The sequence below is a fragment of the Orbicella faveolata genome, unplaced genomic scaffold (genome assembly GCF_042242905.1).
Source record: "Orbicella faveolata isolate gen_17 unplaced genomic scaffold, um_ofav_v1 contig_12, whole genome shotgun sequence".
Taxonomy (NCBI): Eukaryota; Metazoa; Cnidaria; class Anthozoa; order Scleractinia; family Merulinidae; genus Orbicella; species Orbicella faveolata.
Genome location: NW_028301539.1, coordinates 4,650,001 through 4,662,545, shown reverse-complemented (window position 1 = coordinate 4,662,545; position 12,545 = coordinate 4,650,001). Strand labels below are relative to the sequence as shown.

General features: G+C 37.8%; 2 protein-coding genes across 2 annotated transcripts; both read left to right on the top strand.

Moving 5' to 3' along the window:
• The first annotated feature begins 5,615 nt into the window (after positions 1-5,615).
• LOC149116215 (melanocortin receptor 4-like) lies at positions 5,616-6,842 on the top strand. The gene has a single exon (XM_089278550.1). The coding sequence runs from the start codon at positions 5,637-5,639 to the stop codon at positions 6,570-6,572; it is 936 nt and encodes a 311-aa protein (XP_089134676.1). The 5' UTR covers positions 5,616-5,636; the 3' UTR covers positions 6,573-6,842.
• Positions 6,843-9,256: 2,414 nt separating this feature from the next.
• On the top strand, positions 9,257-10,329 carry LOC149116214 (adenosine receptor A3-like). The gene has a single exon (XM_089278543.1). It carries the CDS (start codon positions 9,315-9,317, stop codon positions 10,248-10,250), a length of 936 nt encoding a protein of 311 aa, XP_089134669.1. The 5' UTR covers positions 9,257-9,314; the 3' UTR covers positions 10,251-10,329.
• Positions 10,330-12,545: the final 2,216 nt, after the last annotated feature.

Below are 12,545 nucleotides of genomic sequence, written 5' to 3'. Positions count from 1 at the left end.
GCGCGTTACTCAAAGCCACAATAGGTCACCAAGAAGCCCTTGTTGTTTCAAAAGAGGGTTGGGCTCTCAGGGCAGTCAGTGACAAGCAGCAATCGTATCTTATGGCAAAATTCCGCACTGGTCAAACGACAGGCCGAAAGCTTGACGCCGAAATGGTGGCGCGGGAAATGCGCAGAGCCCAGGATCCTTATAATATTCGTCTTTTTCAGGTGCTAGTTTTTCGGGATGGGGAGGATTGTTAAATTTTTGTAGAAAGGGAGAGGGAGTAGAGGAGGAAGACCCTTTAGAGGAAAAACTCATGGCCGAATCGTCTCAACCTCGTTCCCAGGGTCTCTCATCTTACTGCACCCTGGAGCGTACTCCAGTCGGGCGGTAAGATGAGAGACTCTAGGAACGAGGTTTGAATCACCCTTTTGATTTGAGTCACCCTTTCCAAATTCGCTGCAACGATTAATTTACCTTTATCGAATTAAAATTACATGATCTAATGCATTTTGTTTCCGACACTGCGCGTAGACGCAGCGCAACAGTGCCTTAACAAACTAATCACTCTAGAACATCTGAAAACATAGATCTCGCAAACAGCTTACTTTCCTGAAAATAGTTTTTCACAAAGAACTACTTATTTATGATTTTTGTATACTGCAAAAGAAACCCTTGACAATTAGCATGTTCATAAAGCTAAATGGTATCATTGTCACAGCATCAGTTCATTAGAATAAAACAGAGGCCTATCAGGGTAAAGCGTAGGGGCAATCTGCAGTCCTTCCACCAGTGGTTCACTATCACTCTTCTGTTAAGCTTTGCGAGTTGACTGACTTGACTCATGGCTCCCGGCCACGCCCATCTAGGAGTATGTGACCCCAGTATGTGTCGAAAGAAAACCTGGGATTCTGTCAAATACGATTAGCATTACAACCTGACCGATTGCGTGTTGAACAACGCTAAATTACAATGTGCACCAGGCTTTTCCCGTTTAACTGTTTTTCCACCTGTCCACGGTCAATGCAATATGCGCGCCAACAGGTATTTGACTCAGCGGAGCTAAACTCAAAATTATTTAGCTTAGTGATCCCTGTGATACTTCGAGAATCATCTGGTGTGTCAGTGTTGGCGTTAAGAGCTGGAGACCACTTAATCTTCCACGGCATACAGATATCCGAAATTTCCAGGAGTAGTCCCTCCCCCCCCCCCCCCCCCTTCCCGACTGTAGCTACAACTAAGAGCCATTCAAGAACAAGAAATAATTGCTCCTGGATAGGTCAGCTTTAAGAAGCGCATTTCAATCTACTGTCACTACTTTAAACTTGTAATCGGTTTATGTAAATTGCGAAATGTTGAACATTTGCGCAAGAGCAGTGAAAGCGTGACTGGGCTGCTCGTGCGGTTGTGTGACAACTTTTACTGAGTATCGAATATCAGCCACGCAGCATGGTTGCCGATATGATAAAAACAGATTCCTTAGGCCGCTGATTCTTACAGCAGAAAGCTTGGGCTCTTTAAGGCAATGTGGAGTGGTATTGAGGGGAATCGACGGCTTTTAGGTATGTTTTCTGTAACATTTTCGGATTAAATTAGTCGTATTAATATTTTTTTTATTTGTTTCGGGTCAGAACGTTTCACTTCTTGTTTCCATTTTAGAAAGGCGAAATTTATTTGGGACTCGCCACTACACTTTTAAACTTACACTTTTGATGACCGCGGTTTGATTTTGTTGTTGTTGTTGTTGTAATACATTGCCGAATTAACCTCTCGACTTCTTGAACTTGAACGGAGGTCGGCTGTTTGCCAAATTAGAATAAGGGCGCGATTTTGATTTGCTTCAAGATATTTCGACTCGATTAATTTACAGTCCTTTAACGTCCTTAATACTAAACAGCATTCCAAGTTGACCCATTATTGTGTCTTAACGAACTTAAAGCGTTTTGGTGAACCGAAAACAGTAAGGTTACAGGAAATCTCTTGCGTTTGTCGTGAAAACCATTCAGAGTGTTGTTTACATTAATGAATTACACGGGATGACAGACTAGACATGACGGCGGCAGGAAATTAAACAAAGTTAACGCGCAATGTTTCGAAAAGGTCTAAAAACAGTTTCTATGCAGTGGACATTATGTTTCTACTGATAGCAGTTAATTGACGGGATTTTAATGAACGATGGCCTTTTACTTTCGCCGTTGAAACTGATTTGTCTCTTGTTCGTGTATAATTATTGTGTTATTTGCGCCCAACACATTGACGTAGATTTTCGTTTTTCTCAAAGGGAAATACTCCGAGTTCGAGCGTGAAACTTGGCATGATATATGTTTAATAATGATATTTCTAGGCTGTAAAGTAAAATAATCGGAAAGTGAGGTACCAGATGCATTTTTATGCTGTTAAACATGACCTATATTTTGCCGTTATTTTTCACACGCTTCATAGGTGTTTTTAAAATGGTTCGGAAAACCACTATATCAACATCTCTGAGATTAGTTTAAAACGAGGAATAAATTAGAGTGGTTGTTCCACATTTGTGTGAAGTTTGAAGTCAATTGAATTTATTTTAAGACTTTACCAGCGCTTTGTCCTCGCACCTTATTTCGGTCATTTTATTACGCGAAAAACCGCAGTTTGACCGCGCTTTCAAATTTTCGCGAATTTCTGAAAAATAAAAATTCGCTGGAACCTTGAAATATGATTTTTAGAATTAGGTCACCTAAGGGTATCTTTGGGCAAAATATGAGCGAGTTGCCAAATGGGTCGTTGACCGGCGGTTCTCGATCCTAACAGTCAGCCATTCTTAATACGTTCTCAAACATTTATCAATCTTAAACATATTTAAAAACTATAGAGTTATTGTTTGAGTTCGATGTACGCTTTCACGCGAAAGTGCGGCGGAAGTACAATTTGTCATGTTTACTGACTGTACAAAACAAGCATCAGCGGGCGCTCTCATTCATCGACAACAGAGAATTTACTGGATTTTTACACGAATAAAACTGAGCAGTATCTACGGACGTAAAGTTATTGGGTCTTGGTGAAAAATCAAGCGTTGCTTACAATTCAGGCGAAACTCAAACTAGCAATTATTTTGTTTTACTTTTCGGTCGCGATAGACTGGCAAATTCCTCGCAAGCTTGTGGCAAGAGGAGTAGGAAACTATGAAGTCCTGAAGCTCTGCTATATCTAAATATATCCAGCTAGTTTTTTTGCTGTGTAATGGAAAAGCTGTTAATCTTCAACATATGTGAAATTTAAAGTGGAGTAATGTGCAGCTCATGTAAAAGAAGCATCCGTCGGAACACAACTTGGTCAGCGATATATATCTATAGTAAGCTTAAAGCGGATCATACCTAAATTCGACACTGTCTTACTTCACTCAAACTGGAGCAGGTTACGACGAAAATACTTAAGCAAAATTCCAACAGACGTAAACGCGTTGAGTTGTGGGCCAAAAACATGAAAAATTTCGGGAGTTTCGGACGCCATTCCCCCCGCGCGACATCCGCAAAAATCCTCGCAGCATGTACGCGCGTGTGCTGCAGGCGATGGCGCAATTTGTTCTAAAAATAGAATTTTTGTCCCACATCATGGGGACAACCCCAATACTAGAAATGGCGCGCGCTTACGGTCTCCATCCCCGATTATGGCTCCTGATATGTATAAAAACAAGCAGTTTTAAGGCTTCCTGGTTTCCGAGGATTATATGTGCGTTTAAACTTATAAACATTAGTGCGAGACACTTTTTTGAATATAACTTAAGGGAGAAGGGAAGTTTCTCGACAGGCATTCCATTAAGACATGGTGTGCGTATGGCCGCCGGACGAACCATGTTCACACTTCCGACTCGATCTTGAAAGAGTCTTGTTCGATATGAAGCACCCTCCCTCCTCCCACTTCGGGCACCCCCATACCCTGAGTAGTCTTTTATTCTCCCCAGACTCCATTGGGCAAAAGCATCGTCAAACACGATCAGGCTGGTTATTCTGGCTTCTATTTACGATGTTCAGTCGAATGAGGCACATGTTGTGAACTGAAAAAGGTTGAAACACCACACTATATCGTATTTATTTTTATTGTGAGAAAACGTCCACATATACAATCTCTCGCTTTCTCATTTAGCTAAAGAACATAACCAAAAAACACAGGAAGCACGAGTCACGACAGATGGAAGTTTAGAAAACTGTTTGGGGCATTCAAACAAGACGAACAGCCATAAGACTCTTTGTTTGCGGAATTTAATCATGTTTGTATGTTGCTATTCGAAGGTCAACTGCGAGATATTGGTCTGTATGCGTGAGTAGGCGTGAAGTCGAAGTTTTAGTGTCATTGATCCGCCCCCAGACGAAAAACTCAGACCTAGGGGGGCGATAAATGATTGGTATAAGACATCGGTGAGCAAAACATTCAAAAACTCTGAAAAGAAGTCAGCAGAATTTTAGTTTTATTTTGTAGAAAAGTAACTGCCCACGTTTGGGGTCGAAGTAATCAAATCGCATTTTCAAAACATGTTTAACTTATGCAGGAAAATAATTCATTTGAATTTTTGCTTAGGATTTTCACCTTTTGCGTTTGCCGAGTAATTTAAGAATACAAGGAATGTGTAATTTATCAAGATTAGTGAGTAGTATAGTAAGTTATAATTTCATATAAATTGATTAAAGCAGATGACCGACCATGTTTTCCCTTTGCTCTAATTATGCGTGTATAGACCGCAAATACTAAATTGAAGAGTAAATTAAATGAAGACCTGTTGTCATCTTGAAACAAAATTTGTCAGTCAGTATGAACATGACCCTTCTTATTTTGACTTGGATTTCATAAGCAGCAGCTTGAACTCAGTGATCAGAAGTGACGCGTACGGAAAAAAATAAAAACTTTGTAAAGTAATTATCATTTTCAGAGAAAAACTCAGCAACTAATTGTTAATTTGAAGCAACGGCTCTTGTGTGTTTATCGTCCGATTTAACCGAAAGACTCCCTTCAGTAAAAAGCGAAAAAAAAAATACAGAGGGTTTATCTTCAATTTCTCTGCAGGGGAGCGTTACTCCAAAGAATGAAGTTGTTTCCCAATGTGTCTTTTTCTCGAAGAAATGGGGGATCAATAACGATGGCATTTTTAAAACGCAACTTCAACGGTTCTTCAATATCCTTTCTCCCATGTAGCGAAATGAGAAAGACGAGTTACGAGAGTTACGATATTATATCGTGATAACATACGACTGCTTTTTTTGAAATGTTCATTAGATCAATCGCCATTACTATTCGTTCACTTAAACTTCTTCTTTGAAAACATATGACAAGTTAACAAGGTGTTGAGAAATAAATTACTTATAACGGTAACCCAAAGTTTCTAGGACTTCTAGAATTTAAGAAATATTTCCTGCCATCGAAATATAATACAGGTTTTGAGCCCAGTAGTTGGATTATAAATTGGAATTTTTGTCCTTATCAGTTGATGTTCATTATCAAAGAAAAAGTGCTAATACTCCTAAATTTAGAAAAAGTCAGTCCTTGGCAGAAAAACCATCTGCTTGGGTGGTTAAATTAATTTTTTGAAATCAATCATTCATAGATGACAAAGCGTATAACAAATTAAAAGGTATGGCCGGATTAACAACAACAGAACACATCCAGCGTTATTTTGCAGAGTAATGGTCATGGCAAACGTTACTGGAGATGAAAATCTGAACATTGCTCTCTTTGAACAGGTAAACTGCTCGCCGGATTTACTGATTGCTGGGACACACCAATTGACATTTATCTCAGTTTTAAACTCTTTTCTGTCCATTACGGCGCTTCTTGGAAATGCTCTGATCCTAGTCGCTCTTCGCAAAGAGTCTTCACTTCATCCGCCGTCCAAACTTTTGCTTCGTAGCCTGACAACAACAGATCTCTGTGTTGGTGTTATTGCGGAGCCTCTGTACGTGACTTTGGTGGTGACTGTCGTGAATGAGGATTGGAGCCTTTGTCGCTACGTAGCAGTAGCAGTTTCTATTGCAAGTTATATTTTTTGCGCAGTGTCTTTGCTCACCCTGACTGCAATCAGCGTGGACAGACTTCTCGCCCTGTTGTTGGGACTGAGATACAAACAAATCGTAACTTTGAAGCGAGTCTACTTCATAACTATTACCTTTTACGTTGTGTCCACTGCCTCTTCAACAACGAGGTTCTTGTTTAATTCCATTGTAGTGTCATGGTATGATATTATAGGTTCTTCATTGTGTCTGGTAACCTCGGTCTTTTCTTACACGAAGATTTTCTTCACCCTTCGTCATCATCAACATCAAGTGCAAGACCATGCTCAACAACCGACCCAACCAAATCAACTGAACATAGCGCGAAACAGGAAGGCAGTGTCCAGTGCACTGTGGTTGCAATTCATGTTAGTCGTTTGCTATCTACCACATTTGATATTGCTAACTTTGCTCATTAATGCTGAGCCATCTTTATCTGTTTCTCTCGCTTGGAGTTACTCCTCCACTTTAGTTTACTTAAACTCGTCATTAAACCCGATTCTTTACTGTTGGAAGATCGACGAAGTGAGGCAAGCAGTAAAGGACACAATCAGACAAGTACTTTGCTGTTGATCGAGTAAGGTCTTGTGAACTATATCATCTCTTAGCTTACTAAGAAAAAAAAAACTAACGACGATAAAAACTATAGTTAGCGGATAAGATTATTCTTCAAAAGCTGTCTTAAATTAAGAGTGAATACTCGGTTTAATTCCTTGGTATTTTGATGCATTTGCATGTTGTTCAATTCAGTGTAGAGGTAACAACAGTAAAATTTCATTTTTTGTAAATTAAAAATTTCAACTGAAGAATATTTTGTAGTTCTGCCGGAATAAAGAGAAGAAAAACAAGAATAGTTTCCAATTCCTCTCCGGATAAACTGCATTAACACAGTTGTTCACTCAGGTGTTTCCTTTGATCTAATTTTTTTCTGTATAGACAGCAAAAACTGAATTGCAGTGTGAATTAAACGAAGACCTGTTTGTCAGCTAGCGCTTGAATAAAAGCAAAGTGAAAGTGTCATTCATTTATAAGCAAGGAAATAGAAAAGCCTGGAAACTTTGCTGACTTTGATAAAACAAACAGCAATTTGTATTCAGTGTTTTGAAAGAGGGAACGGGAATAAAACCAGCTCTGGCAAAGTATTTGTCATTTTCAGAGAAAATCGCAGCGACTTGTTGCAAGGAATTGTTACTTTGAATTAGATGTTTTGTATTTATCGTCGATTTAAAAAAGCTGAACATAGTCGATAGAGAGGGTTGATCTTCAATTTCTCTGCAGAGGAGCTTTATTCCAAACAAAAAAGTTGTTTTCGAAAATGCTTTTTCTCGAAGACATCGGGGATCAATAAAGATAAAGTTTTGAGCAAGGGACTTCTTTAAGGGTTTTGCAAATCGCCCTTCACTCTTATAGTGAAAAGAGCTCAGAACTATTCCGTTAAAATATCATATCGTAGAATAAAACTTATCTTCAAACTTCCCCGTTTTTGAAATGCTTATTTTATCAGTCGTCATTACTATTTGTTCACTTAAACTTCGTCTTTGACAACATGGCAGGTTTACTTTGGGTTGAAGAATGAATTTCCTGTAACGGTGACAGGAAGATTCCTGAATTTTTTAAAAAGTATATTCCCTAAAAATTGAAAATAAAAGTCTCAAGCCCAATAGTACAGTTAAGTCATAAATTACTATACTGCTCACCAGATATAACTGGTGGAATATACGCAGCAGACGTTTCTGGAGATGAAAAGCAGAACACTTTTCTGGTTGAAGGACTATACTGCTCACCAGGTATAACTGGTGGAATATACACAGCAGACGTTTCTGGAGATGAGAAGCAGAACACTTGCCTGCTTGAACGACTATACTGCTCACCAGATATAAGTGGTGGAATACACACAGCAGACGTTTCCAGAGATGAAAAGCAGAACACTTTTCTGGTTAAACTACTATACTGTTCAGCAGATATAAGTGGTGAAATACACACAGCAGACGTTTCCAGAGATGAAAAGCAGAACACTTTTCTGCTTGAACGACTAAGCTGCTCACCAGATATAACAGGTGGAATATACACAGCTTTTACGTTTTCATAATATTTTCCATAAGACCGTTCTGAAAACCACTTTATGTGAGATCGCCCCCTGTATAAATATTATTATTATTATTATTATTATTATTATCCCATACAAATTGGTCTATACAAGGTAAAAGTAAGTAAAAGAAATAAACTATTAAAACCTATTTCAACAGTATTATTATTATTATTATTATTATTATTATTTATCTTAGTTTTAAACTCTTTTCTGTCCATTGCTGCATTTCTTGGAAATGCTAGATCGAATTTTCCCTACCAAACCGATTGTATTTTTAAAATGATTTTAAACTGTTTCTTGAGTATTTTGGCGATTTGAACGGTTTTTTGCAGTTACGATAGGGTATTTTAGTGCTATTTCATAAATAATTCAAAATTTTGCTCTCTGTTTGTAATGTATATAAATGTATAGTTAAAAAATTATTTTATGACATTGAAATAATTTTCCATCAGTTTTTATGTATTTTTTAAACAGGGTTTAAATAGATAATTTAAAATCTATTTCAAGACTACGTCCGCAAACATTTTGTATAATAGTTTTAAAATACTAGTTAAACACTGTTTTGAATGCAATCTTGGCCAAGGTTGTAGATATGAAAGGTAGTTTACAAATTATCAGTGTAATAGTAGTCTTTAAATAAGATATTTAAAACGTGCTTGTCAAATTAATGGCTACAGCAAACGTTTCTGGAGACGAAAAGCAGAGCAATTTTTTCAGAACAATCTTTGTGTTGGTCTTATTGCAGAGCCTCTCGTTGTCACTTTATCGGTGACTGTGGTGAGTGAAAATTGGAACGTTTGTCGCTACGTAGCAGTCGCAGTTTCTATTACAAGCTATATTTCGGGCGGTGTGTCTCTGTTGACACTGACTGCAATCAGCGTGGACAGCCTTCTCGCCTTGTTGTTGGGACTGAGATACAATCAAAATATTGCCTGAAATTGAAAATACAAGCTTCAAGCCCAGTATTTGGTTTATAAATTTATAATTTTGTCCTTGTATCGATGTTTTTTGTCAAAGAAAAAAGTGCTAATACTCCTTCCTAACTGTAGAAAGAAGTGTGTCTTGGAGCAGAAACTGATCACCTGCTCAGCTGGTTAAATTGTTCATTTTCCAAATTGATAGCCCACGGATGCCAAGTTTGGCAAATTAAAAAGCGTGAATAATTTTGATCGAGGCATTCCCGGTCAGCTTGCAACAATAACAACAACAACACATATTGCAGAGATATGGCTACAGCAAACGTTTCTGGAGGCAAAAAGCAGAACAATTTTCTGGTTGAACAACTATACTGCTTACCAGATATAACTGCTCAAATACACGTCCCGTTTACATTTATCTCAGCTTTAAACGTTTTTTTGTCCATCACGGCATTTCTTGGAAATGCTCTGATCTTAGTTGCTCTTCGCAAGGAGTCTTCACTTCATCCTCCGTGCAAACTTTTGCTTCGTAGCCTTGCAGCAACAGATCTCAGTGTTGGTCTTATTGTGGAGCCTCTGTACGTGACTTTGTTGCTGACTGTAGTGAATGAACATCGGAGTACTTGTCGCTACGTAGCAGTCGCAACTTCTTTTTCAACGTATCTCTTGTGCGCAGTGTCTCTGTTGACAATGACTGCAATCAGCGTGGACAGACTCCTCGCCCTATTGTTGGGACTGAGATACAAACAAGTTGTAACTTTGAAGCGAGTCTACTTGATAACTACTGCCTTCTGCGCTGTGTCCACTGCCTCTTCAACAATGAGGCTCTTTTTGAAATCCCTAGTAGCCTCATGGTATGATATTATAATTGTTTCACTATGTCTAGTAATCTCGGTCTACTCCTACACGAAGATTTTCTTCACCCTCCGACATAATCAAAATCAAATACAAGGCCATATTCAACAACCTAACCAAACAAATCAACTAAACATAGCGCGATACAGAAAGGCAGTGTTTAGTGCACTGTGGTTGCAATTAACATTAGTCGCTTGCTATCTACCATATGTAATACTGCTTATACTGTTCTTTTATGCTGAGCCGTCTTCTTCCGTTTCTCTCGCTTTCACTTATTCATCCACTTTAATTTTCTTAAACTCGTCATTAAACCCGATTCTTTACTGTTGGAAGATCGACGAAGTGAGGCAAGCAGTGAAGGACACAATGAGACAAGTACTTTGCAGTTGATCCATTTAGTTCTTGTGTACATGTAACTAGATCATCTCTTAGTTTACTAAGAAAAAAACCTAACGACGATAAAAGTGATAGTTAACGGATAAGATCACACAGTACAGTTACGTTTTGTGGTATTTTGACGGCATTTGCCTGTTCTTCAACTCTGTAGAAGTAACAACGGTAAAAATTTCATTTTTGTAGATTAAAAAGTTCAACTGAAGAATATTTTGTAGTTCTGAATAAACAGAGGAAAACAGAAATAGACTCCAATTTCTCTCTGTATAAACTGCAATGATGCAGAGGATCCTTCATCTGTTTCCTTTACTCTAATATTGAGTGGATAGATAGCAAATATTGAATAGCAGAGTAATTAAACAAAGACCTGTTTGTCAGCTTGAACAAAAGCAAAGTGAAAGGGTCATTCAATTGCAAACAAGGAAACAGAAACGCTAGACAACTATGTTGACTTCGATAAAACAAACACCATCTTGTACCCATTCTTTGGAAGAGGCGGGAAAAGAATTTAAAACCAGCCCTGGCTAAGTATTGTCATTTTCAATTTGAAATAATGCAGCCATAATTGCAAGGAATTATTAATTTTAATTCGCTGTTGTGTATTTATCTTTAATAAAAAGTTGAAAACGTTAATAGAAATGGCTTTCCTTACATTTCATTGCAGAGGAGCTTTATTCCAAACAATAAGGTTATTTCCCAAAATGCCTTTTTCTCGAAGACATCGAGGATCAATACTTCGATGGCTTTGTAACTCGCCCTTCACTCATCTAGTGAAAAGAGCTCCGAACTATCACGTCAAAATATCATATCGTAGAATGTAACTTATCTCTAAACTGCTCTGTCTTTGAAATGTTTATTTTATCATTCGGAATTACTATTTGTTCACTTAAACCTCGTCTTTGAAAATATGACAGGTTTACTTTGGGTTGCAGAATAAATTTCTCGTAACGATAACCAGATTTTTCCAGAATTTTAAGAAAAATATTTCATGAAAATTGAAAATACAAGATTCAAGCCCAGTAGTTGGGTCATGAATTTCTACTTTTGTCCATACATCGATGTTTATCATCGAAGAAAAATGTGCACGCTGATACTCACCTGCAGTAAACGAAGTCAGTCTTTGGCAGAAAAACCATCTGCTTGGCTGGCTACATTGCATGTTAGTTTTCCAACTTGATAGCTCGTGCAGGACATGTTTGACAAAATAATTAAAAAGCTTGACATTCCTGGCCAGCTTCCAAAATAGCATTAGCACAGATAGTCATTTTGCAGAGTGACGGCGACAGCAAACGTTTCTGGAGACGAAAAGCAGAACAGGTTTACGACGTTTCAACAACTATATTGCACACCAGATAAAACTATTGGAATACAACCCTAGTTGACTTGTATCTCAGTTTTAAACGCTTTTCTGTCCATTACTACACTTCTTGGAATTCTTCTTGTATCCTAGTTGCTCTTTGCGAGGAGTCTTCACTTCATCCGCCCTCCAAACTTTTGCTTCGAGACCTGGCAACAATTGATCTCTGTGTTGGTCTTATTGTAAAGCTTCTCTATGTTGTTTTGTTGGTAACTGTAGTGAATGAAATTTGGAATATTTGTAGCAGTCGCAGTTGCTATCACAAGCTATATTTTGTTCGCAGTGTCTTTGCACACCCTGACTGCAATAAGCGTGGACGTACTTCTTGCCCTGTTGTACGTTCGGACTGAGATACAAACAAATTGTAACTTTGGAGCAAGTCTACTTTTCTTTGACATTTTACATTTTTAGCAGTACAATAAAATACATTACTTACAATACTACATTCTTACACCAATAACAATACACTATGTCACATACGGCTAATTACATAACTTACTTACGGTACTTACAACATTGGTTACTTACGCCACTGTCAATTACAATACTATTCTTACACTATTCGCATCCTTTTTTCTTAATTGTTATTATATTACAGTGACACCTAATAGATACATATATTGTTTTTTCCTATATGTACAAGCTTACAGTTAAGTAATAAATAGGAAATTAAATATTAATTAACCATAAACATCAGCAGCATATAAAATTAGCGTAAAAAAGGCCACGTGCGATAAAATTTTGAAAGTTCTCTTTTTGCAGTCACAATCTCTTTAAGAATTTCAAATTTTCCGGGAATGAACGTTTGTTCTTCTGCGTTGCATAAGTTGCATACGGGGCTTTCTGAAATGCCATCTCGATAAAGTTTAACACGGGCTGGAAGCACGTTATGAATCACTTTATATTGAAACATTTTTACTTCATTTATGACAGCA

Excerpts from the sequence above, each read along its gene's own strand:
- LOC149116215 (XM_089278550.1), top strand. The coding sequence starts at position 5,637 with ATGGTCATGGCAAACGTTACTGGAGATGAAAATCTGAACATTGCTCTC.
- LOC149116214 (XM_089278543.1), top strand. The coding sequence starts at position 9,315 with ATGGCTACAGCAAACGTTTCTGGAGGCAAAAAGCAGAACAATTTTCTG.